The sequence below is a fragment of the Nannospalax galili genome, unplaced genomic scaffold, assembly GCF_000622305.1.
Source record: "Nannospalax galili isolate Female #2095 unplaced genomic scaffold, S.galili_v1.0 scaffold612, whole genome shotgun sequence".
NCBI classification, from domain to species: Eukaryota; Metazoa; Chordata; class Mammalia; order Rodentia; family Spalacidae; genus Nannospalax; species Nannospalax galili.
Genome location: NW_008333388.1, coordinates 2,408,568 through 2,434,197, shown reverse-complemented (window position 1 = coordinate 2,434,197; position 25,630 = coordinate 2,408,568). Strand labels below are relative to the sequence as shown.

At 44.2% G+C, this 25,630-nt stretch overlaps 1 protein-coding gene across 4 annotated transcripts in view; it reads right to left on the bottom strand.

Moving 5' to 3' along the window:
* Ints9 (integrator complex subunit 9) overlaps nucleotides 1-25,630 on the bottom strand; it is a 120,747-nt gene that overhangs the window by 45,070 nt on the left and 50,047 nt on the right. For 2 of the 4 annotated variants that reach the window (XM_029561113.1, XM_029561115.1), the window contains exons 4-7: nucleotides 21,799-21,859; nucleotides 18,290-18,352; nucleotides 15,051-15,190; nucleotides 13,083-13,169 (exon numbers count right to left, since the gene is read on the bottom strand). In XM_029561113.1, the coding sequence (XP_029416973.1) occupies nucleotides 13,083-13,169; nucleotides 15,051-15,190; nucleotides 18,290-18,352; nucleotides 21,799-21,859 (351 nt within the window). Of the gene's footprint in view, nucleotides 1-13,082; nucleotides 13,170-15,050; nucleotides 15,191-17,854; nucleotides 17,982-18,289; nucleotides 18,353-21,798; nucleotides 21,860-25,630 lie in introns of those variants that run through there. The other 2 variants (XM_029561114.1, XM_029561116.1) reach the window with 2 other exon arrangements.

The following is a 25,630-nucleotide window of genomic DNA, read 5'->3' as shown; positions in this document are numbered from 1 at the left end:
TCAGTAGACGGATCCCTTCTAGTGCTGTTTCTTCATGCCTGAAGCCTGCCTGCTCACCTTTTCCACCTTCCATGTTTTAGGTGGGTAACACAGTGCTGCTCAAAACCCAGACCACTGTTCCCTTCTATCAAGCCCTATGACACTGCCTGGGCCAGGTGCTTTCACATGCTCTTGGGAAAGATGCATATCAGGGAGTGGCCCAGAAGCACCCTTCCCATGAGGCCATGGGTGGACACCGCTCCTCTCCTTGCAATCCGGAACCTGCTGCTTTGAGGAAGGAATGCTTTCTCCAAGGGCACTGTGATATGATGAGAAACGGATTTATAACCAGACAAGGCTGAATTTAAACCCAAGGTTTCCGTTTCACCTCTGGGCCTTAGTTTCCTCATTTGTAAAGGAGAGCACACATTATCTTCCTTTTAGAGTTTTCCTGCAAGGGGTACAAATGATACAATGGGTGCACAGTGTCTGCTGCAGAGGGGATGCAGAATGCAGAACGGAGGTTTGCCAGCAACACTGCAGGCACCATAGTCAGAGCAGAAGCCCTGTTCAACAATACTGCAGTGGACCTGACCCAGAGTGATTCACCCGAGGAGCAGCAGCCATTCTGAACTTGCTCTGTGGGGAAAGCAGCCAAACCACTAAGTACCCTTAGTTCTTCCTTAAAGTCTCAGATCAGGAGGTTCCAGCGCTTGGACCTCCCAGGGTTGCCTTGTGAGAAAAGAAAGACTTGTCCCTTTAGGGCTGTATAGGAGCTAGGTCCTGCTGATGCTGCCATGGGAGCGGCTAGGGAGTGCAGGGTGATGTGCAGCCCTTGCCCTAAGCACACCACTCCTTGCAGGAGAACGTGTCTTACCTTGGCCTCAGCCTTACCAAGCCCCTGCAACTAACTCCTCTCTCTGGGAGGCTAAAAGGTCATAAACAAAGCTATGCCTCCTCTTCCCCATGGGTTTCTTTACTCATCACTTGACAGCGAGAGCTTCCATCACCCAAAGCAGCATGGAGCTTTCCTTCCTGGGAGGACAGATATCTGGACAGTCCTCCTGTGCCCAAGGCTCTGCTTACTTTGGTATCTCTGCTTTGCCAATGTATCTTATACTCAGCCTACTGTCCGTCAGGCAGGCTTTGTGTTTTAAGGCAAACAACAAGCACGAATATGGAAAGTATGTACTTTTCTGTCTTTAAAATAGTCTAGAATCTATTTTTAGAGAAGTTATTAGAGTGTTTCAGGTACAGATAATCCATTAAAGCTATGGAAATGGCTTGTGAAAAATTCAGGTGTATTTTAGGCTGTATCTTGTGCTTTGGGGTAAGTGCAGTAAGGGCTTATAAGCATAGGTTCTAGAGAAGCTGAAGAAAGTGCTCTTTACCCAGAAACATGCCCTACAGATCTTTTGGACAACAGTTCAGTCAAGTGCTTTTACAAGGAGAGCAGGCTTATTAAATATTTTACTAGTTCACACTGAAATAGTAATGTATCTCTTCATCTGATTCTACATATTAACATAGTAACAACTTTCTCATTCTCCAATATTCTGCACTGAGTCCAACACCCAATACAAATAACACATGCATGCATGTCCAGTGGCTATCCCAGGAAGGGGAAGGACCATCAAAAACAAATGGCTCCTGTTTGAACTGTACTAGCAGGTGTGGTTAGAGCTCACTCCAAGCAGAATAAAAACCAGGCAGGGGTTCAAGTGAGAAGAGGAAACTGAACAGCCCAACTAACTCTGCTGTCAGGTCTGACTTCTTGGAGACATGGCTCTGACACCTCTATTCTGTATTTACCCCCTCGTGGAGGGCCCTCCCCAAGTGTGGACCAAGTGCTTGCTTCTCATGCAGAGAGTAGGACGAAAGTGACGGTCAGGTTCTGAAGGCCCAAGACCCAGAATGCCCTGCTCTCCTGCCCTGTTGCTGGCATGCTTTGAGGACACCAGCTGCTATGTTGTAAAATGCTCAATTGACAGGCATGCAGGGGAAGGATCTGAGGAAGGCCTCAGGCCAACATCCAGGAGGCTGAGTCTTCAAGGGGATCCTTCCCAGCTGGACCTGAGTTACCTGCAACATAATGAGAGACTCGGAGCTGAAGAAGCTCTGCAGTGTTGGAGCCAGGTATAGCCCACACACCTCTAAGTCCCAGCTACTCAGGAAGCTGAGGCAGGAGAACTGCTTGAGCCCATGAGTTGGAGATGAGCCTGAGGAATGAAGTGAGACCCTGTTGTAAAACAAAGTTTTGGGCTTGTGTTCTAGTACAGAGGGAGTATTTTAATATCTCAACTAAGTTTGTACATCTGGGGTATCCTTAAGGCCATTTAATAAACCCTAGCTGTACTTAACAATTAGGAAAAGATAGTTTTTCAGATTTAATTTAATGTAGATTTTTGCTTTCTTAGATGCAGTATTGAACACTTTACGTAACCTCTTTCCCCCTCTACATCTCCAAATTGAGGGCAAAATACCTTCCTTACAAACTACAGCAAACAAATAATAAATGTAACTTTAAGAAATATAGGGGCTGGAGAGATGGCTTGTGCAGAGGACCCAGATTCAATTCCCAGCACCCACATGGCGGCTACGAACCATCCTTAACTCCAGTTCCAGGGGAATTCGATGTCCTCTTCTGACCTCCGCGGCATCGCATGACACAGGTGCACTCACACACATGGAGGCAATACACTCGTACACATAAGGAAATATAAACACAGCTGTCCCTCAGGGTGCATGGACTCGTTCCACGAGTCCCTTGCACAAACTGAAATCTGTGGCTGTTCAAGTCCCTTATATAAAGGCTCACTGCACATATAACCTGTGCATAGTCTCCCATTTATTTTATTATTTAAGAATATCTTTAGATATAGGTCTTGCTGTGTAGCTGACAGGAGCTGAACTTCAGGGCTCAAGGACTCCTGCTTCAGCAGTGTGGGGCTGAGCTGGACAGCTCTCATACGCTTCAAGTCAGCTGTAGACGACCTGCCATACCTAAAATAGTGTAAGCGCACTACAGGGAGTTATGCTTCATTGTTCAAGGAATAATGACAAAAGTCTATAAATGTTCGGTAGAGAAGTGATTTTTTTTTCCTGAGTATTTTCAATCAGCAGTTGGCTGAATCCACGAATGCAAAACTCATACATAGATGCGCAGGGCCAAACATATATGTTGACACATATGCAGATATATACACACTTTAGTTCTTTTGATATCTTACTCTAGTGCCTTATATACTGTTTGCATTTCTTTTTTAAAATTATTTTTAAAAAATAGTTCATTATTTTTATTTTATGTGTATTTATGCCTGCATGTAGGTAAGTGCACCTGTGTCGTGCAGTACCTGCAGAGGACAGGAGAGGCTGTCAGATCCTCTGGAACTGGAGTTACAGACAGTTGTTAGCTGCCATGTGGGTGCTGGGATTCAAACCTGGGTCTTCTGCAAGAACAACCAGTGTTCTTAACCGCTGAGCCATCTCTCCAGCCCCAAATTATTTTTATTTTATGTGTATAAGTTTATTACCTCCATGTATATAAAGTGTACCTGTGTTGTGCAATGCCCACAGAGATCAGAAGAGGGCGTCAGATCCCCAGAAACTGGAGGTATAAACAGTTGTTAGCTGCTGTATGGCCGTGGGTGCTGTGAACTGAACCTGCGTCCTCTGCAAGTGCTCTTAACTACTGAGCCATCTTTCCAGTCTCCTGTTTGCACTTCTTAGATCTAAAACTATCTTTTCTTTATTTGAAATGTCTAGAAGTTCTCCTTTTCATAATAGTGACTATATTTTCACAAATGATCTATGGAATGTAAAAAAAAGTTTGTGTTTGAGTGTCATGCCTGTACATATGTTAAGTGCATCTCTGTTGTGCAATGTCCATGGAGGCCAGAAGAGTGCGTCGGATGTTCTAGAAGTGGAGCTCCAGACAGCTGTTAGCAGCCATGTGGGTGCTGTGAACTAGACCTGGGTCCTCTGCAAAAGCAGTCAGTACTCTTAACCACTGAGCCAGCTCTTCAGCTGCAGAACTTCTTGCTTGGTGGCAAGTGCCTTCCCCTGCTGTGCCATCTCACCAGCCCAAACCAATTGCTTTTGCTCATACCGTCCCTTGTTCCCTAGCTACATTCAAACTCTACCTAGCCTACAAAGTCCAGGCTAGGTCTTGTCCCTTGGCAAATTACTGTCATTAAGCTCTTTATGAACAGGAACTATGTCTGAAGCTTTTGGGGGCATTTTTCTACAAACATATCATAATGTCAGGCACTTGGTAGTCACTCCACAAATAATTCTAAAGTACCAATTCCTTACCGATACCCACTTTTGCTAACACTCTTTAATTTCTTGACATTGGGTGACTTTGTCATTACATATCTCTTAACATCTTGTCTAAGTGAGCCTTCTCTAAAACTCTATGTTTATGTGAGGTCATACATACAGCAGGGCATTTACAGACCCATTTAAAGCCATTAGGATTATTGGCTGATTTAGGATAAGTGGGATAAGGAAACCCAGAGGGAACTAGTTCTGTTTCTGGCTTTCTAATTTATCAACGTCAAATTCTCATAGTCTAAATTTTTCATAAGTACTTTCTAAAAGATTTCATTGTTTTTTTTTTTTTTCTTATCACACTTGAGTGCTTAATAAACTTCTTTCCCAGAGCCCTGACATCAGGCCAAAGGTCTGCTGCCTCTTCTTGCAGCTTACCAGCACAACAAGCAGTCCAAGATCATGTGTTTTGTTAAGACTTTTAAGCCTGTCAGGAACACTTAGGTTAACATGGACAACAAACACACTGATTTGATTCCAAGCATTTGTTGAACAAATGAACACAATATAGGAGCAGAATGCAAAGACAAGAAGGAGAAACTGCCTCCTTTACCATCTGCACTGGATACAATGGATGATGTCTGATGCTCTAAATTGAGCTCCTCAAAAGTGAAGCTTCAGGGCTAGGGAGATGGCTCAGTGGTTTAAAAACACTGGCTACTCTTGTAGAGGGCCTGGGTTCAGTTCTGAGCAACCACAGGATGGTTCACAACTATTTGTAACTCCAGTTCTAGGGGATCCAACATCCTCTTATAACCTCCATGGGCACTGCATATATATGGTATGCATATATACATACAGGCAAACACGCATGCACATAAAATAAAAAATTAAAAAAATTTTAAATATGAAGCCTCAAAAGCAGATATTTCTCAGTATTAACTGGAAACTAGCTTATAATCCTTGATTTGTTTTAGACCAAGTTATCTTTGGAAAGAACACAGTAATTACTATGGTTACCAAGGCATGCTAGGAAGTATCCTAAGGCTCCCAAACTATCTTTACTTTAACTTTAGTCATTGGAAAACACTCTTCTCTAGAAGTTGGCCTCTTAAGTAGACTTGCTCACCAGAACAGAATCTCAGACAGATGACCCACACTATCTGAGTCTCAGTATATAGTGACTGAAGGGGATTTGAGTTCAGTTACCATGAATTCTTGGAGTTTGGTTACCATGAACTGGTCCCTCAGTAACCAACTGATTGAAATGAAACCAAGTGTCAGAGATCACAGGCTCAACAGTCTGCCACTCCATAAGGACTGGCCTAAAGGAGGTGCTCCCACAGATAGCTTCTAAACTGTAACTCAAGCAGACTTAGGGATAATTTAATTCAATTCTACTCATTTTATGGAAAAGGATACCAAGTCTCAAAAAGTGTGGCTGAGTATTAAGTAGAGGCAACTGTGGACTTAGAAACAGTTTCCTTTGTCCACTTGACCTCCTTGCTTTCAACAGGAAAGGTGGTGTTTCAGATAAATTAGGCCTGGAAGGCAGGTGTTCTCTGGTTACTATAAGCCAAGTATACTGCCAAAGAGGGTCAGTTCACTGGGGTATACCAAGCACCCACTCTGTGCCTGGCACCTTTTAAAGACTCTACTCACAGTACTCATTTAGGATACACAACAACCCTGCAAGGTGGTCAAGACTCGTTCCTATAAGAAGTGAACTGCTGTAGCTACCAAGAAACAAATGGAATTCTAATTCCAGTCTGTTTGACCTGTAAGCCTTATTATTATATAGTTAGACCTAACAAAGTCCTCAGCAAATAGCCAAGGAATGTCAGAGCAAAGGAACAATACTTTTAGTATACGTTTCAAAGCTGTCTGTCAGGTACGAGCCTTCATTTTAAGTCCTCAATTCTTTAATGCTTCTGAAAAGATTATGACAGTATCTTATATGATTTTTTGTTTTTGAGATAGGGTCTCCCTATAGCCCCAGCTGGACTGGAATTCTCTATGTAGACCAGGCTGGCCTCAAACTCACAAAGACCTGCCTACCTCTGCCTCCCAAGTACTGGGATTAAATGTGTGAGCCACCAGGCCTGGCGTGATTTTTTTTTTTTTTGAGACAGAGTTTTGCTATTGGCCCAAGCTGCCCTTGAACTCAAAATCCTCTGGCCTCTAGCGTCCACCCCCCAAGTACCAGGATTACAGGTGCATGCTAAATCCCATCCAGCTGCGTGTTCCAAGTTTATAAGATTCCAGTCTTATAAAAATGGTAACTGTGATGGCTGATCTTGGTTGTCAACTTGACATCTAAAATTAACTAAACCAGAGGGACTTTCTTATCAGATTATGTGGGCAACACCTTCTGCTGGTCACCCTGGTGAAAGGACATGCAGAAGGACCTTTTGCTTTTTTGCCTGCTTGTCTTCATTCTCATCAGTTTGTCTATTGTGCTGGATGCTTTAGTGTCAACTTGACACACCTGGGTTGAGGAAGCCTCAAATTCGAATTGCCTCCATAGAACTGGCCTGTGGCCATGTCTGTGGGGCATCTTCTTGATTGTTGAGTGATGTGGGAGGGCCCAGCCCACTGTGGGTGGTGCCACGCCTGGGCAGGTGGGCCTGTGTTGCATAAGAAAGCAAGCTGAGCAGGGGCCCCAGGAGCAAGCCAGTAAGCAGTGTTCCTCCATGGCCTGTGCTCCAGCTCCTGCCTCCAGTTTCCTGCCCTGAGTTCCTACCTTGGGCTCCCTGATGAACCGTGACCTGAGAGATGTAAGACAAATAAACCCTTTCCTCCCCAAGTTGGTATTGGTCAGAGTGTTTTGTCACAGCAATGGAGAATGAAACTAGAACATCTATCTTGTTGCTATGGCCTTCCTTTGTTGACATTGCCAACTTCCTCGGGTTTCAACATGGACTGAAGACCAGCAGCTCTCTAGGAGTCCTCCAAGGCCTTCAGCACCAGATTGGGGCTGAGACATCCAGCCTCGTGGATTGAGCACCTGCCAGATTCTCAGCCTCTTCAGTGCAACCCAGCTATTGTTGGACTACTCAGACTCTATCCCATACGCCAACCTGAGAAATTCCCATAGATAATCAATTCATATAAATATATGTTATCACTTCTGCTCCTCTAGAGAACCCAGACTCATACAATTAACTGTATATTTAAAATACAGAGGTTAGGTTAGTTCCTTTTAAAAAATTTTTTTGATTTATTTATGTTTGTTTTATGTGTCTGAGTATTCTGCCTGCATGTATGTAAGCGCACCCAGAGGCCAGAAGAGGGGGCGTGGGATCCCCTAGAACTGGAGTTATGAACAGTTGTTTAATCACCATTAGGTGCTGGGAACTGAACCCGGGTCTTCTCCAGGAACAGTCAGAACTCTTAACTGCTGAGCCATCTCTCCACCCCTTAAATATTTAAAGTGGAATATTTTACTTTAAAACCGCTCTTTCAAAACTTAAGCTTTGAAGTGAATGTAAGAAAGTCAGAGACTCCAAACTACTGTATTGCAAGGAAATCCTTCCCTTCAAAACTCCATCTCCTTTCAGGAAGAGTAAACTGCAGTGTCAAAACCAGAGGAAGGACGGCTGTGTCGCCCACATAAATCTCAAGGAGCGCCAACTGCGGCAAGAAGTCACACAACTGTCAAAACACAAGAGTGACAGGCTGTTTTTGTCATATGTCCTAATAATAAATCAAACACTAATTCAAACCAACTTCATATGATTTAAGAGAATTTGTCAGAGCCATGTGACTAATGAGTTTGAAAACTTTAAAAAAAAATTTTATTTTATGTGTATGCGTGTATTGCCTGCATGTAAGTGCACCCGTGTCATGCAATTCTGGCAGAAGACAGAGAAACTGTCAGATCCCCTAGAACTGGAGTTATGGACAGTTGTTAGCTGCCATGTGGGTGCTGGGATTTGAACCCAGATCTTCTGCAAGAACAATCAGTGTTCTTACCCACTGCGCTATCTCTCCAGCCCCCCGAGCTTGAAAACTTTTAATTTACTGTTTTCTTTACTTGATGGTCTTATTAGTAACACAAGCTACTTAGATGCATTAATTCTAGGCACTTGACCAAGATCTATTTTGAGAATCTCTGTGTAGGTGTGAAGTAAAACTGGGAGCTCAAATCCTGCTTCCAAAGATTTGTTTGGATTACACAGGATTTTATTTTAATGTATAAGCAACACTTTTTGAAAAATCACATTTGAGCTTCTTTTTTTTTTTAAACTTTAAAAAATTTATTATTTTACGTGTATGCGTGTATTGCCTGCATGTAGGTAAGTGCACCGTGTTGTGCAATGTCTGCGGAGGTCAGAAAAGGCTGTTGGATCCTCTGGGACCGGAGATATGGAACAGCTGTTAGTTGCCATGTGGGTGCTGTGGGATTCGAACCCGGGTCTTCTACAAGAACAATCAGTGTTCTTAACCGCTGAGCCATCTCTCCAGCCCCATTTGAGCTTCTTAAAAAAAAAGGAAGGATTTGACAGCTGTGGTCTTCCATCCCAAATAGCCAAGGTACACTCCAGCTGCGCTTCTGCCTATTGCAGACCCCTCTAGCCGGGCCAGACCCCTCTAGCTCGCACCTCTGCCTGCAGGCACATGAACCCGAAGCCATGACCTGCATCACCTAGGAAAACATTCAATGACCGAAGTCACAAAAAACTGTTTTTGATGCAGTGCGCTGCAGTACTTCAGGACACTAGGTATCACAGCCTGTGATGGGGAGACCTAGAGGGAGGGGAGCAGACGCTGCTCAATTGAAGCACTTCCAGCATCTGGCCCAAAGCTAAACTGTAGGCAAACACTTCAAAAGGGTTCTTTTGTCTGATGCCAATTAAAGAATGAGGAACTCTTCTAATTCTTTTTTAAAATGTGTTTTTCCAGAGGCACAGCATTAAAATTGATTTCCATCTTTTTTTTTTGTGGGTGACTATTCCCCTATGTATGGGGGTGTGGGGGCCACACTTGACACAGGTTTCTCTATTCTCCACCTTATTTGTTCAGACAAGGTCTCTGTGAACCTGGAGCTTGTGGTTTAGGCTGGACTGGCTGGTCAGCAAGTACCTGGGATCTGCCAGTGTGCTGTTACCCCCCCAACCCCCACCCCAGCACCAGGTTTATAGCTGCACATGCTGTGTTTGCCTTTTATGTGGCTGCTCCGGATTCCAATTCACATCCTCATCCTGCACAGGGTACTTTCCTTAGTGAGCCATCACTGCCTGAGTCCACAAGAGCTCTTCAAATTCATGTACCAGGTCTAATATTAATGCTGACTTTACCCAGGACAGAGAGAGAACAAAAGGTTTTTGCTTTGTTTGTTTTGGTCTATTTCACACTTCAGCACGTTCTTGGAATAATTATACCCTCCCTTTTCCATCAATAGCTAAGGTCCTTCATGAGCAGGGTCAGAATGAAGATGGCTTCTCCAATAGTGCGGCTCCTTCTCCCTGCTCCTCTCAAGGTAGCTTTCCATTTCTATTTTTTGCCTACCAGATGGTGAGATGAGAAATTCATGGTTTTAACTACCTCTTTTAAAAGGGGGAATTCCTAAGCATCTTAAGAAACAGCCCTCAGGCCCCTGCCCTGCCCTCTCCTCTGAAGCTCCATTCACATTCTCCCTAACAGACAATGACATTTCTCTAGGAGCCAGCTGTTTTGTTGTATTTTACAAAGAATGAGAGGCAAGGGCAAACTTCCAAGGACTTTGACCAAAGTCATAGAACAGACAAATAACAACACGGACATCCGTAGCAAGACTTGGCCCAGGGTTTGGGAAGTCAGGAAACACAGACCTTCGAATACTATTTCTGATGTGCCAAAACTATTTGAGGCAGAATACTGTAATAAAGGCTATACATTTAAAAGGAGGAAGTAAGGGAGGTCAAAGCATATATATGCTCTATGGGGAAAGAAAACAAAGTCCTAAAATTTTTAAGCAGGGAGGTGTTGGAACCTGAGGTCACATGTGATACAATGTGCTCAGGGAAGAGGGTGGCACAGTGAGAGCTGAGAGAAAGGAGCTGATACTGTGAATGCCACAGAAGGAGGGAAGGGAACAAGTGCCACCCTGGGGGACGGAAAGGACCATGTGCCACCTGGGGGAGGGAGGGGACCATGTGCCACCCTGGGGGAGGGAGGGGACCATGTGCCACCCTAGGGGCAGGAAGGACCATGTGCCACCCTGGGGGCAGGAAGGACCATGTGCTACCCAGGGGGAGGGAGAGGACCATGTGCCACCCTGGGGATGGGAGAGGTCCTTGTGCCACCCTGGGGGATGGAAAGGACCATGTACCTCCCTGGGGATGGGAGAGGATCATGTGCCACCCTGGGGGAGGGAGGGGACCAAGTGCCACCCTGGGGATGGAAGAGGACCATGTGCCTCCCTGGGGATGGTAGAGGACCATGTGCCACCCTGGGGGAAGAGAGAGGACTATGTGCCACCCTGGGGGATGGAAAGGACCATTTGCCTCCCTGGGGATGGGAGAGGACCATGTGCCACCCTGGGGGTGCGGCCATTCAAACAGACATAAGATTGCTCAGCAAAGTCAAGGCAGTGTTTCCTAGGATGAGGCCACTTGCATACTACAAAGCAAGGAGACATCCAAAAGAGCATGAAGATAGAGAAAGGGTGTAAAACACACTTCCTGTCAACCACATGAGAGGGCCCTAGGGACATGCCCTCAAAGGGTGGCTCAGCAAAGGGCTGGAGGCATGGACTCTGCAGTCAGCCAGGTGTCAATATTTGAAGTCAGAGTCTATCACTCACTAGCTGGATGACCCTGGGGAAGTAATTAACCCTCTCTGCTTCTTTCCTGTAAACTGATAATGCTACTACTGACCTCATGGAATTGTTAATTTATTATGTAATAACAGATTTAGAATAGCATCTGTGACAGAAAAAACATTATATGAATTAAATTAACACAGACACATACAGAGAGAGAGAGAGAGAGAGAGAGATGCATGCTGAAATTCTGAAAAAGTCACAACAGAAAGGTGGCATCTTCTAGCAACGCATTCCTGTTCCTGTAGGAAGAAGACTGGCAAATGTAAGACAGGAGCAAGCTGAAGCCAGCAGGCAGCTGCCATCACTGACTAGAGGGAAAGAGAAGCCAGTGCAAGACAGAAGAAAGTGGGTTGGGTCTAGGAGCATGGAATGTCTCAGGAAACCAAGAAACTAGTTGTAACTGCAGGCTCTCCACGCTAAGATCAGATGGTAGTAACAGGTGTGAGTGAGTGAGTGAGTGAGTGAGTGAGTGAGTGAGTGAGTGTGTGTGTGTGTGTGTGTGTGTGTGTGTGTGCGTGTGTGTGTGTAAAGGCAGCAGTTGCTGGGAACAGAGAAAGTCTAGTAGGCTAAGCCTGACCAAAGGGTGTTCCCTACTGCCAGATCAGGTGAGAATGCGTGTCGCAGAGTCAAGGTGCCTACTTGCTCCCTCTATGGTGTTTCGAATCTTCCTTTGCCCGCTCCGCTCCTTGCTTGTCTGGCTACATTTCTGCAGCCTCTTTTATACTTAATGACTCTTTTCAATCCTAACTGAGGAGCTTCTTTGACTTGCACATGCTCAGTGGTGCAAACCTCAAGCGTTACACGAAAGACTCCATTAGCTCACTCCAATGTGCACCTCCCCACTTCATCTCTCCCCTCTCTACCTACGCTCACCAACACTGAATTTCTCACTGTCTCATGACACCAAGCCTGAGCTCCTTGATACAATGTGTTTGTGTATGTGCTTGGGTGTGGTGTGTATACATGTATAGGTCTGCATGTGTGTGGGCACACAAATGTGTGGATGTGCACATGTGGAGGCCTGGAGCTGATACCAGGTCTCTGGCCGGCTGCTGTCCACTTTCCTTGCTGGGGGTGGGGTGGAGAGTGTGTCTCTCTGCTGACCCCAGGGCTTGCCGATTCAGGCTCATCTAGCTGGCCAGTTTGTCTTAGGGAATCGGTCTCTGCCTCCTGTGTGCTGGGGTTAGAGAGCCACCTGCCATGCTTTAGTGGGTCCTGGAGACCTGAACTCTGGTCCTCACACACAGAGAACAAATGCTTTACCTGCTGAGCCATCTCCCTAGGCCCCCAATCTTTTTTACACGAGAAAGTCTTTTCTTCCACCTAACTGTCATCCCCTAATGGATGTCCTTCCCAGCTTCCTTAAGTAGCAAAAGCTCTTTATTTATTTATTTATTTTTGGTCTTTTTGAGACAGGGTCTCCCTGTAGCCCCAGCTGGCCTAGAACTTGCTATGTAGACCAGGCTGGCCTTGAACTCACAGAGACCCGCCTGCCTTTGCCTCCCAAGTGCTGGGATTAAAGGCTTTAGCCACCATGCCTGGCTTCTTCCTGTTTTTAAAAATTACATTATATTGTCTCTCTGTGTGTATATGTATGTATGTGCATGGGCACATATGTGCCACAATACATGTGTGGAGGTCAGAGGAGAACCTGAGAGTTGCTTCTCTCCTTCTACCATGTGGGTCTCAGGGATCAAACTCAGGCCATCAGGCATGGTAGCAAGTGCCTTCACTGAGTCACCTCGCCAGTCCCACATTCTTTATTTTCTGAGTGTCAAGAGCACTGATGGCTAAAATCTCCTAAGAAAGTCCTTTCAAGACTGCAACTTATCTGTTGAGTCATCTAAGTACCTCAAAGGTAGAGACAGACATTTTCCACCCTCCCCCAATACAGGAGCTTACTGCTGAATTAAATGTAGCCCTCCCATAGAAGAGTGAATTTTCATTCTAACATCAGTGAAGCATAAAATGAGAAATCAAAGGAGACTGGAAAAGCTTCATGGTCAGAGGACGGGGTTCCTACCGCTGTACATCCTTATTCTTCCACAGGGAGGCAGACTGAGCTTTTGGCACTCTTTCGATGAAATTCACCAGTTCTTCCATGAGAAGCCTGAGTGTAAATGAGTATGAAAAAATGAGAACTTGATATTAACACTGTAGACAGAAGAAAGGGATTTTGCCTACCCTCCCCACCCCATGTTATGAAATGGGAATTTTAAATTGATATAAGAAATTGACACGTGTTTCAGGAAGGAGAAAAACTGCATGTAGGAGACATAAGAATCAGCTCTAAACTAACTGAAGCACTCTGAGGTCATGAGATGGACCCAGGAGGCAAGGGAAGCTAAGAAGCACAGCCCCCGGTGGGCTCAAGGGCACACAGACAGGGGGAATCCAGAGAACGGCTAGAATTCTTGAAAGCTAGAGGGTGATCAGAAAGCTAGAAACAGAGCTGGGCACGGTGGCTCCTGTCTATAATCTCAGCACTTGGGAGGCTGAGCTCTAGGTCAACCTGGGCTACACAGTGAGACAACCAACCAACCAACCACCTAGAAATACATTTTTTTTTCTGTCTTTTTGAGACAGGGTCTCCCAGTAGCCCCAGCAGGCCTGGAACTCACTATGTAGACCAGGCTGGACTTGAACTCACAGAGATCCACCTGCCTCTGCCTCCTGAGTGCTGAGATCAAAGGCATGTGACACCACACCCGGCTAGCACTGGCTGATCTTACAGATGCCCCGGGTGTCCAGAAGAGGGTGTCAGATCCTCTGGAACCCAAGCTATAGGCAGTTGTGAACTGCTTGGTGTGGGTGCAGGGAATTGAACCTGGATTCCCTGGAAGAGAGCAAGTACTCCTAACTGCTGAGTCACCTTGCTGCCCATCCATTGGGACAGTTTAGTGAACCCACGGTTAAGCTTCATCTTTTTCAGATCGGAACCCAGTATTTTTAGCTTTTCCTCCCACTGAAACTGAATGTCTTACTTTCTATATTGGCCCTTTAGAGTCCCTTGAATCCCTGTGGCTGTTTTGTATACACTGCAGGTAAGGAAGGTTCACGTTGGAGATTATGTCATCTTGGTTATCTGTAAGGCACTAGAATGCAACCTAACAGTTTATAGCAATCCCAAATCCTGTACTTAGGGTCCTGAAAGTTTTAACTTATACTGGTTATTTCAAAGCAATAAATTATGAGGTTTTGCTTTTAGGACTAATTTTCTCCATACAATTTTTTTCCAAATAATACTGCTATGGCTACTTGCAGCAACCACATACTATGAAGGCCTGGTTGGGGCAGAGAAGGGAGCAGAGCCTTCTTGGTAAGAAAGACTGAGTAATTATCTTTTTAAATATTTATTAATTTACTTAATGTGTGTGTGTGTCTGTGCATGCCTGTATGTCCATATGTATCTCATGTGTGTGCAGTATCCACAGAGCCAGAAGAGGGAGTAGGATCCCCTGGAACTGGAGGTGTGGGTGGTTGTGGGCTTCCTGATATAGGTGCTGCGAATGAACTGTGGACCTTGCAAGTGCAGCAAGCACTTGAACTGCTGAGCCACCTCTCCAGCCCCTGCACTGTGCAGGCTAAGCCTTGGAGTGCTGTATTTCATTGTCACCAGGACAACACAACTGCTTCATTCCTCGTATGCTCCCTGCTCTCTACAAGCTGTCTCTGCTTAGAGTCTGCAGTAAACCACAAAAGGATATTTTGAAAGCAAAGTAATGATATTTCTTCTTTTACAGAAGCAGAGCTCCTTTGCTCTGCAGCTCCCTGCCTTGTGTCCCTGTGGCCTCTTCCTAGGGTGTCTTTCTAGTTAGCACCGTCTGCAGAGGAGCTGTCTACGAGCACTCCTGTAGGGCTCCAGGAGCATCGGTCTCTGGGCATTTTCAGTGAACACTCCTGAATCTGGGGCGCAGCCTACTCCTTCCTGCAGTCACCACTGGAGGAGCTCTGCAGCCACACCCCAAGGGGCCAAGACTCACACTCTCACCTGCCAATCTGCACAGTGGGCTCTGTGGCATAGACGGTGCCTGTGAATCCCGTGTGCTCAGTGATGTAGGGCAGCGCCATCATGCAGTGATAGTTAGAGATGAGAATCACATCGACTGTAGACAGGTCTATTAGCTCGGTCTGAAAAGAAAGGGAGGGGTGATATGTGTCTGTGCAGGGCACATAGATCAATGTGAAGTGACTGAAAAATGATGCTGTCAGAATGCAGAGGAGGAGTTTTTGTACTTCAGGATAATGAGGCCTGCACCACCTCCATCCTCCCTCTGCAGGATATTTTCTAATACCAACAGTGGGCAGCAGGGCAGGATGGCTACCGATGAGAACGCAGCAGCCCACCAGCAGCACTCTGATTTTGACAAGAAGTGTTCTGAGTTAAACACAGGAAGGCAAATATCGCAGGATGTGACAGCAGCTGCGGCCTGACGGGGAAGCTAGGTGACTGCGCAGTCAGCCCGACAGAAGCTTTAAGGGTGCGTAGGCCTCTGTGACATCCTAATGGGAAGAGGGGAGCAGTGTGCAGCAACCAGCTCTTCAAAGGTCAAAGGTGAAGGCAGTGAAAATTCTTTCTTAATTTTTAGTTTTTCAAAGCAATTTTTGACCACTGTGTATGTCGGGGGCAGGGGGGATGGAAGCATCTTCTTTAGGACCTCACCCTGCAATGGCACCTCAGAGCAGTCCTTGTGCTATGACTCCTTCTCTCCCTGTCACCTGTGGGGGGCAGGACCTACCAAGCCTCAGTACACCTAGGTACACCCAGGTAGAAGGGACTCACGTGCGGTCTGTGGACATCACCACAGTGCTCTTGACTCTCCCCAGGTAGAAGTTAATCCCAGGAACAGTGCAGTGCACTGAGGATGAGCACAGCCAGTGGGTCAGGTAGGAGAATGGGCTGTAGTGCTAGTGTGTCCCACCCAGAGGAGTAACAAAGAATCTATAACACAAGCAAACCACAGAAGCAGTGTGCCATTTGGACTGTGGGCATTTTCTGGCACAATGACTTTATATATAAGTTAATTTAATAAAGCTGTGGAGGCATCACCAGCATGTGAGTGGAAGGAATGAGAACCCTCACATCTATGGGAACAACAAGCCTACCGATAATAACAGTCAACACACATCAGCCCAAAGGCCACACTTGGCCCTGGCACTTGCAAGGCAACGTCCTCACGGTGAGGGGGTGCCACTCTGCTGCCTCTCTGGAACCTTTTAAATAAGGACATTCAGAGAGCAGCAGAGGGCCCAATCAGAAGAAAACTACAGGAATACAGGAACAACAGCTGAAGCAACAAGACTCAGAAGCCCCGTCACCATTCTTTACATAGACACGGCGAGGGAACCTGAGCATTCTCTTTTTTGGGTCTTTTTTTGAGACAGGGTCTCCTTGTAGTCCCAGCTGTCCTGGAACTCACTATGTAGACCAGGCTGGCCTTGAACTCACAGAGATCCGCCTGCCTCTGCCTCCCAAGTGCTGGGATTAAAGGCGTGTGCCACCACACCCGGCCTGATCATTCTCTTTACATGTAAAAATCAGCCCAGAGAGCCTAGAATTACAAGAAATTGATGAGGATGGTTAGAAGAAAAAATTTCTTCTCAACATATGTATCAAAAATGTTTGATTACATAAAATCTCCTCCCAAGAAATATATTTAACATCAAAACCACATCTATATAGTGATATTTATTATTTACTTACATACTTTCACTCAGTGGAATAAAAAATGTTTGAACTTTAAAACTGTTGTGTATAAACAGTGGAGTTCTATACACTGTGAACAGGGACAGTCATACTTCATTGGTTGTTTACTGTGCCTACAGTGAGACTTCGAGGGATTAAAAAGACAGTTAAAGTCGCTTCCCCAGATTATAAACTTTACAAGAATTGTGCCTCTGTCAGGCTCCCTGGACTATACAGTTAGTGCCTTTCCTTTTCTCTCAGTCCTACAATGGCCATGGTCCTACTTTAAAACTGTGACTATAACCATCTGTGCCATACAATCTTGCTTGAAAATCTGTCTATGGCTTTGGAACCCTACATGTATCAACAGCACAGCGAAAAGTGGAATGTAATTGTCTCATTGGAAAGTTGAGTACCCTGCGGAGCAAGTCAGCCCTCAGGGCACTACTGTACACGTGCCACAGTGTTGCCCATCAAATGAAGGTTGCACAATCACTGCCATCTGTGGTGCCTGAAAATTAAGGCAAAATCTGGGATCTGGAATCACCCAACAGATGGAGACTGCCATCAACTCCTAAGTGACAAACAGCCTTTCACATCAGGAAGCAAGGGTTCAGGGTTCACCTTGGTTCCTAACCACTACTTCTGAGTCGTCTCTTGTCAGCCACCCTCGACAACCACGCCTTCTGCTTTCCTTTCTGTCTGGGATCCTCACAGGGCCACAAATACATACTTCAAGGAGAGAAAAAAGGTTATCTTCAGGGCATCAAACAAAATGTAGAAATGGAGAGTGGGCTGAAGAAAGCACAAGCATAAAGGAAGCTGGATACCAAATTGTTTTTCCTCTTTGGTCCTGAACTTTTTTTTCTTTTTCTCTTTAAACTGTGTCCCTGCGGTATAGGCGAAGAGAACAGCAGCTTCTCACTGATCTCAAGACCCTGGTGAAGTCACAAGCATCCCTATACTTCCTCTGTCTGTTGAGAGCCCTGTCAAAGTTGGGCTGGGATTAATCCTGTCAGCTGCCATTAAAACTAATGGAAACAGATCTGTTTCCTTGGAAAAGATGAACTGGCCCCAGATGCTGGCGAGTCTCACTGTGATGACAATACCTGTGACTCAGATTGGAATCCAAAAATTTCAAGCAAAATTCAACATACTTCAAGGTGGCAACCACGCCTGCAGCACTGGCTGACGAACAGCAATCTTCGACCGCTGTGCGACGAGGAAGCATGAGGCTCAACTGCACAAGAGACATCGGAATCACAAAGCTAAAAGGCTCGAGTCATTTCTACACCTTGTTCAAAGCTGTACCTGAAAGGTCTGTGAGGACTACAGGAAGAGGCAGAGCAGGAGAAGAGCCCTAAGTGATCACAACTAAACAAAGAGCTCCTGATGGTGTTTAACCTGTACAGCACTACACTGGGATAGCAGATTTGCTCCGATCTCAAAACTGGAAGGTAAGCCCCTTAAAGCTATTCCTTGACTTCTTAGTGATTGATTACCAGTATGCTTTGTTTCTATAAGAAGACACACTGCTGTCTTACCTCTGGTAAGCAGAATTCAGGCACAGAATCCACAAATACATGACCCGAGCATTCTTTTAACTCCTAGAGGACATGGAAAAGAACAATATTAGCAAGAGATATTTCACTAAGAGATACAATACTAAGAAATTCAATCTCTATATCTAACTTTGGGGTGGGGGAGAGGTTATTTTAGGCCAACGGTTCCCTATTTAGGCTCAGTTTGGCCAAAAGCCTTATTAAAAATGTTGCTTGGTGGCAGACTGAGGATTTGAATACATATGCTTCCACACCTCTACACAAAGTTAGAAACACATGCTGTTCCGTGACCACTGTTTTCCAAGAACAAGTCATAAAGGTATCTGGAGACACAGATGAAGTCAAAGCTCCCTGGGCCCTATCAGGGATATAAGTGACCAGATACCAAAAGGTGGCTGTGATCCTGTTTATGACAAGGGCTCAGTGATTCTGCTGTTTTTAGGCTAGGTGTCTGATCCTAGACAAATGACTCAGGAGCCTTTTCCTCCACATATGGGGACTGAGGGAAAGGGGCTTAGCAAGGAAGGAAAGACAGGAGAAGGAGCAGGGATTAAATAGTGCCATCACCATGGTGAAAGCAATGTTTGCTCCACAAAACTGGTACTTATTGGAGATTATGGACCGAATGCATTTATTCAAAAGAAAAAGGCATGAGCCTAAAGAAATGGAAAGCAGCATAAGCCCACACTGCCCCTAAGACCCCATGTATATGCCTGCCTTAGTCTGGATTCTCCCAAAGGCTGACCCTGAGAGAAGAGTCGGAGAACAGCAGTGTGGATGGGAGGTGCTCTTTTGCTAACTGGTACTTCTCACATAGATTAGCAATAAACAGAGGGAAGGTCTGGTCATGGACAGGCTACTGAGGCTTAGTCCACGCTGAAAAGCTCAACTATTTCCATGGTGAAACTGAGAGAAGGTATAAAACATCACAGCAAAATTTTCCTACTGAGGAGCAAGAAGTCTAGAGACCAACTTCCCAGTTCTGGCAGAGTGTACAGATTTAGGAAAACCCTCAAAGTCACACAGATAAGGGCAGGGGGAGCTATGCCAGCGCACACTGAAAGGGCAAGGCTGGAGACATGGGTGGGCCACCAACAGGATCTGCTGGATCGCCTCCAGAAGGTGACGAGCTGTTTTCTTCCTGCTGTGGCACTTTTAAACAAGTGGAGCTCCTGGATCAAGGTTACAGCTCCCTACAACTTTACAACTAAAGCAGCTGGGGTTTGGTCCACAGTGTCCTTTGCTCTTTTTAGTCAAGGAAATAAATGTTATGGTTCTGGTCTATGGTGTTTCCACAAGTCATTGAACATATATTTTTATATATTCATATATATACAAATTTATCAAAACCTGATTTTTTTTTTTTTGAAGCAGGGTCTCCCTGTAGCCTGTAGCCCCAGCTGTTCTGGAACTCATTATGTAGACCAGGTTGGACTTGAACTAAAGAGATCCACATGCCTCTGCCTCCCAAGTGCTGGGACTACAGGGGTGCGCCACCACGCCCGGCTAGAACCTGAATTTTAGTATCAGTTTTTGTTTGAAAATAGGGCACTAACTGCATTACTGTCCTCTGGAATTGTACAAGTCTTCTATGGAGTCTTATAAAATACTTCTTTCCCTTGCATGCTATATAAACTGGCTCTTCTTCTATGAGCATCATGTAGTTATGAGTACTGTTTTTTTTTTGGTGTTGTTTTGGTTTTTTTTTTTTTTTTTTTTTTTTTTTGGAGCCAGGGCCTCTTGTTCCCCCCAGCTGCCCGGAACCTCATTATGTAGCCAGGGCTGGCTTTAAACACAAAAAGCCCCGCCTGCCTCTGCTTCCCAAGTGCTGGGATTAAAGGCATGCACCACCTTGCCCAGCGAGTACTGTTTTTTTAAAAATATATTATTTTTATTTTATGTGTATGAATGTATTGCCTGCATATATGTAAGTGTACTGTGTTGTGCAATACCCATGAAGGTCAGAAGAGGGTGTTGGATTCCCTGGAACTGGAGTTATAGACCGTTGTTAGCTATCATTAGCCACCTGGGGCCTCTGTAAGAACAGCCAGTACTACTGGGTGTGGTGTCACATGCCTTTGATCCCAGCACTTGGGAGGCAGAGGCAGGAGGATCTCTGTGAGTTCCAGGCCAATTGGGGCTACAGGGAGATCCTATCTCAAAAAGACAAAAAAACCCCAGAAGAGTCAGTGCTCTAAACCACTGAGCCATCTCTCTAGCCCCCATATGAGTACAGTTTACTGGTAGGGTGAGCCAAAAACTTTTTTCTTTCTTTTTTTTTTTTGGTCTTTTTGAGACAGGGTCTCCCTGTAGCCCCAGCTGTCCTGTAACTCACTATGTAGACTAGGCTGGCCTTGAACTCACAGAGATCTGCCTGCCTCTGCCTCCCAAGTGCTGGGATTAAAGGCATATGCCACCACACCCGGCTAAAAACAATTTTTAATCATATTGTACCTGCTAGCCAAAAGCAAGTAAGTGAGTGAGTATGTTTAATTAGAGAAGACTTCCAACTCCTTCAAGATGAGGTTAAAATGATGAGAGTCACAACACGGGAATTTCAAACCTCTGCCTGACCTTGAATGGGAGACTAGTCTTCCTCAAAATGCTTTGCATCAGGGCATGTCCTGTGACAAAGTCTCCTCTGAGGCACTCAGCTGTGGCTGCAGAAGCACATTTGCCATTCCAAACACTCACAATGTCACTGTTCTTTCTTCACCTCTCCCTTCTAATGAAATACTCTTACTATATATGCAAGTCATTTCACTCACAATGTATGGGTAATCAGATGCTTCTGGGCCTTTCTCAGGGAATAATGATTTATAGCCAGCAGGAGACTGGAACTGAAATCAGGTACACACGCTGCTGAATGTCACGTAATTTTATAGTCCGCTATGAGGGAAATCTGGTTTCAAATTATACATTTGGCTTGCACTTGAGGTCAGGGTGCAGTTACAGGAATTAATTCTGAAAACCCCCCAACACCTCATCAAAAGTATCTATGACAAGAGGCAAATGTCTTATTCAGATGAATCACATTAAGGATCTTTAAACTCATTCAGTTTTCAATTGTGAAACCCAGGCGAGGACAAATGGTTACAGTCAAGAATAGACCTGAAGAGGCTTCAAAGGTTTTAATCTTACACCTCTGATTTGCTGGTTTTTAATACAAACTGTAGCTATAGTTTTAATATTTTTTTCTAGCTTTGGCAACACATCTATTAAGCTGAACTTTGAGACCCTAATTACAACTGCAGAAATGACAGTTTTCTTTCTGTGGTGACAAATTATCTGCTAAAGTATTTAAGATTTTTACATAGATACAAATGTGATCTGAGGCTAAACACAGAGACACTCTAAAGACTTAAGGATAGTAATTACAAGTGTTAAAGATCCCTAAACACAAGTGAGCCATGAGAACCAGCATGACTCCATCAGGATAAGATGGCTTCCCGCTGGGTGGAAGCAGGCTTTGGTTTCTTCCTTGAAATTACCTTGTCCAAGAAAACACTTCCGTCTTTCAGAGACCAGCCAGGAAGATTAGACAGCCTAGGACTGCAAAACAAAAATGAAATTATCCTAAATACAATATAATACTCAGTGATCCCATGGTGTCAATAATATCACCATAAAGTTAAAAAAGTTGGCCCTCGCCTCCCTCTACTTCCCTGGGCCTGCATGACCCGCCAGCCTCTTTCTTGGATGTTGGGGCTGACCTTTACTCTTCCTGATCCTTTGCACTCAGACCAATCCAGTTCCTTCAGGGGTCCTCAGGAGCACTCTGGGCCTGGCCCCACCCTCACCTTCCTCTACTTCCCTGGGCCTGCACGACCCTCCAGACTCTTTCCTGGATGCCAGGGCTGACCTTTCCTCTTCCTGATCCTTTGTATCCAGAGCAACCCAGCTCCTCAGTGCAGTCCCCAGGGGCCCTTGGGGCCGCTTCACGCCCGGATCTTCCTTTGCATCTCGGGTAGCATGGCCACCAGCTGCCCTAGAGCAGCATCTTTCCTGGGCCTGGCTCCCAGGCCAGTCCAACCCCCAAATTCCTGAGGCCAAAATCTTTCCTGGAGGGATCCAGACTTTAGGAGAAAGCCTGAGAGCATCTGATCCTCATCTGACTTGGGCCTCTGTGGGAAATCCTGAAGACAAAAGCAATCTGGCCACTCCAATATAAAATCAAGAGAGAGAACTGGAAGCTTAGATGAACCAGCTTTTCATGCCCAAAAAGTAAACCACAAAGACACATAAAGTTCACAAAAAGAAGCAGACCTAAACTTGAAGGCTTGAGTCTCACACAAGAATCAGAAACTACAAAAAAAATTCACAGGTCAAAATCACAGAGAAAAATGAATAACATGAAAAAAAAATAACATATCCCCACCAAATACCAATAGTCCTCTAGAGGAGTACAATGAGAACACCCTAGAGATAATGCAGGACATGGAACTCAAAAGAACAATTATAAACATGATAAAAGAAACTAAAAGAAGATAGGGATAAATATCTGAATGAATTCAGAAAAGAGCTAGAAATATTGAAGAATACTCAGGCTGAAATAAAGAAGTAAGTGAAACACTCCATAAGCCATTTAGAAACGACAGGGGAAAGCCTCACCAATAGGATGAATGAAGTGGAAAACAGAGTATCAAGATTGGAAGATAAAGTGGATGAACTGGACCACTCAAGCAAAGATTATGAGAAATTTAAGAAATCACAAGAATGGAATATGCAGGAATTGTGTGACACCATAAAAAGACCAAACTTACAAATCACAGAAATACAGGAAGGAGAAGAATCCCAAGATAATGGCATGGACCAGATCTTCAACAGACTCGTGGAAGAGAATTTCCCAAAATTAAAGAAAGACATGCCCATACAAATACAAGAAGCGTATAGAACACCAAACAGACAGGACCAGAAAAGAAACCCTCCATGGCACATCACAGTAAAAATACTAAATGTACAAAACAAATAGACATTACTGAAAGCAGCAAAAGAGAAACAAGTCACATACAAAGGAAAACCCATTAGGATTACAGCTGACTTTTCAGTGCAATCAATGAAAGCCAGAAGAGCCTGGACCAAAGTATTCCCAATTTTAAATGACCACAGATGCCAACTCAGATTACTATACCAAGCCAAAATGTCTATTACAGTCGAAGGGGAAAGAAAAATCTTCCATGACATCAATAGGCTGAAGGAATTCATGTCCACAAACGAGCCCTTCAGAGAGTTCTGGAAGAAATACAAAGAGTTGAAGAAAGGAATGACTAGACCCGAGGGGTTGCAAAAAGAAATTCAATGAAGGTATAACTGTGGAAAAGCACAGCTATATCAAGAATGTAAACAGAAATAAAAATGACAGGATTCAATACTCATCTTTCATTAATAACTTTAAATATTAACGGACTGAACTCCCCAGTCAAAAGACACAGACTAGGTGAATGGATTAAGAAACAAAATCCATCTTTTTGTTGTCTACAAGAAACTCATCTCACTTTCAAGGACAGACACTATCTTAAAGTGAAAGGATGGAAAAAAATATACCAAGCAAATGGTACTAAGAAAAAAGCAGGTATAGCAATTCTAATATCTGACAAAATAGACTTTAAAACTAATCAGAAGAGATAAAGAGGGCCACTTGATTCTGATCAAAGGAACAATAAACCAAGAAGATATTACAATCATGAATCAAACTCTGGTTGACCCAACTTCATAAAAACAATACTAGAGGAACTTAAGACCCAGATTAATCCCAACACATTAATAGGAGGGGACTTCAATACCTCACTGTCTCCATTAGATAGGTCAGTAGGGCAGAGAGTTAACAGAGAGACATCTGAATTAAACAATACCATATATCAAATGGACCTAACAGACATCTACAGAGTATTCCACCCAAGCACCAAAGGACATTCTTTCTATTTAGTGCCCCATGGAACATTCTCCAAAATAGACCAGACACTGGGCACAAAACAAGCCTCAATAAATATTAAAAGATTGAAATAATTCCATGCATTTTATCAGACCACAATGAAATAAAGCTTAAAATCACCACCGAAAGAAGCCCTAGTCCCACATGAACACATGGAGATTAAACAACACACTCCTGAATGATGACTGGGTCAAAGGAGAAATTAAGAAAGAAATGAAAGTATTCCTGGAACTAAATGAAAAGGACAATACAACACAACAAAACCTCTGGGACACGCTGAAAGCGGTCCTTAGAGTATGGAATCAACCTACATGTCTGTCAACAGATAAATAGAGAAATGGCATATACACAATGGAGTTTTGTTCAACCACGAAGAATACATGCAGGTGGAATTTTTTGTTTGCTTAGAAGCACTTACTTGTTTTGTCTACAATACAGAAGACACACACATTAAACTATAAACAATAAAAGACAATGCATAGAAGCTCTAAGAATTATTTCTCTGTGTTAAGAAATAGCATTTTGACTTACTAAATAATGAAATTTAAAAGGCCTCCCTCTGTTTCTATATTTTTGAATAAATTCCTTTTATGAAGCCAGCACCACTCTAATAACAAACCCAGGCAAAGATACAACCAAAAAAGAAAACTATAGACCCATATCCTTAATGAGCACAGATGCAAAAATTCTCAACAAGATACTTGCAAATCGTATACGGACACACATCAAAAAGATCATCCACCATTACCAAGTCGGCTTTATCCCAGAGATGCAGGGATGGTTCAATATACATAAATCAATAAATGTGATAAATCATATAAATGGGCTCAAAGACAAGAACCACATGGTCATCTCAATAAATGCAGAGAAGGCCTTTGACAAAATTCAACACGTATTTATGTTCAAAGTCCTAGAGGGAATTGGACTGGAGGAAACATACCTCAACATAAAGCCATATGTAACAAACCCACAGCCAACAACATTCTAAATGGAGAACAACTGGAAGCATTCCCATTGAAATCAGGAACCAGATAAGGCTGTCCACTATCTCCAGTTCCCTTTAACACAGTGCTTGAAACTCTTGCAAGAGCAATAAGACAAGAGCAGCAAATTAAAGGAGTAATAATTGGAAAAAAAAGAGATCAAATTATCCCTTTTTTGCAGATGATATGATATTACATCTAAGAGACGCCAAAAATTACACCAGAAAACTAGAAATTATTAACACGTTCAGTAAAGTGGCAGGTTACAAAATTAACCTACAAAAGTCTACAGCCTTTCTATATACCAATAACAAGCAATCAGTGAGAGCACAAGGAAACACTCCCCTTCACAATAGCTGCAAAAAAAAATATCTCTGGATAAACCTGACCAAAGATATTAAAGACCTC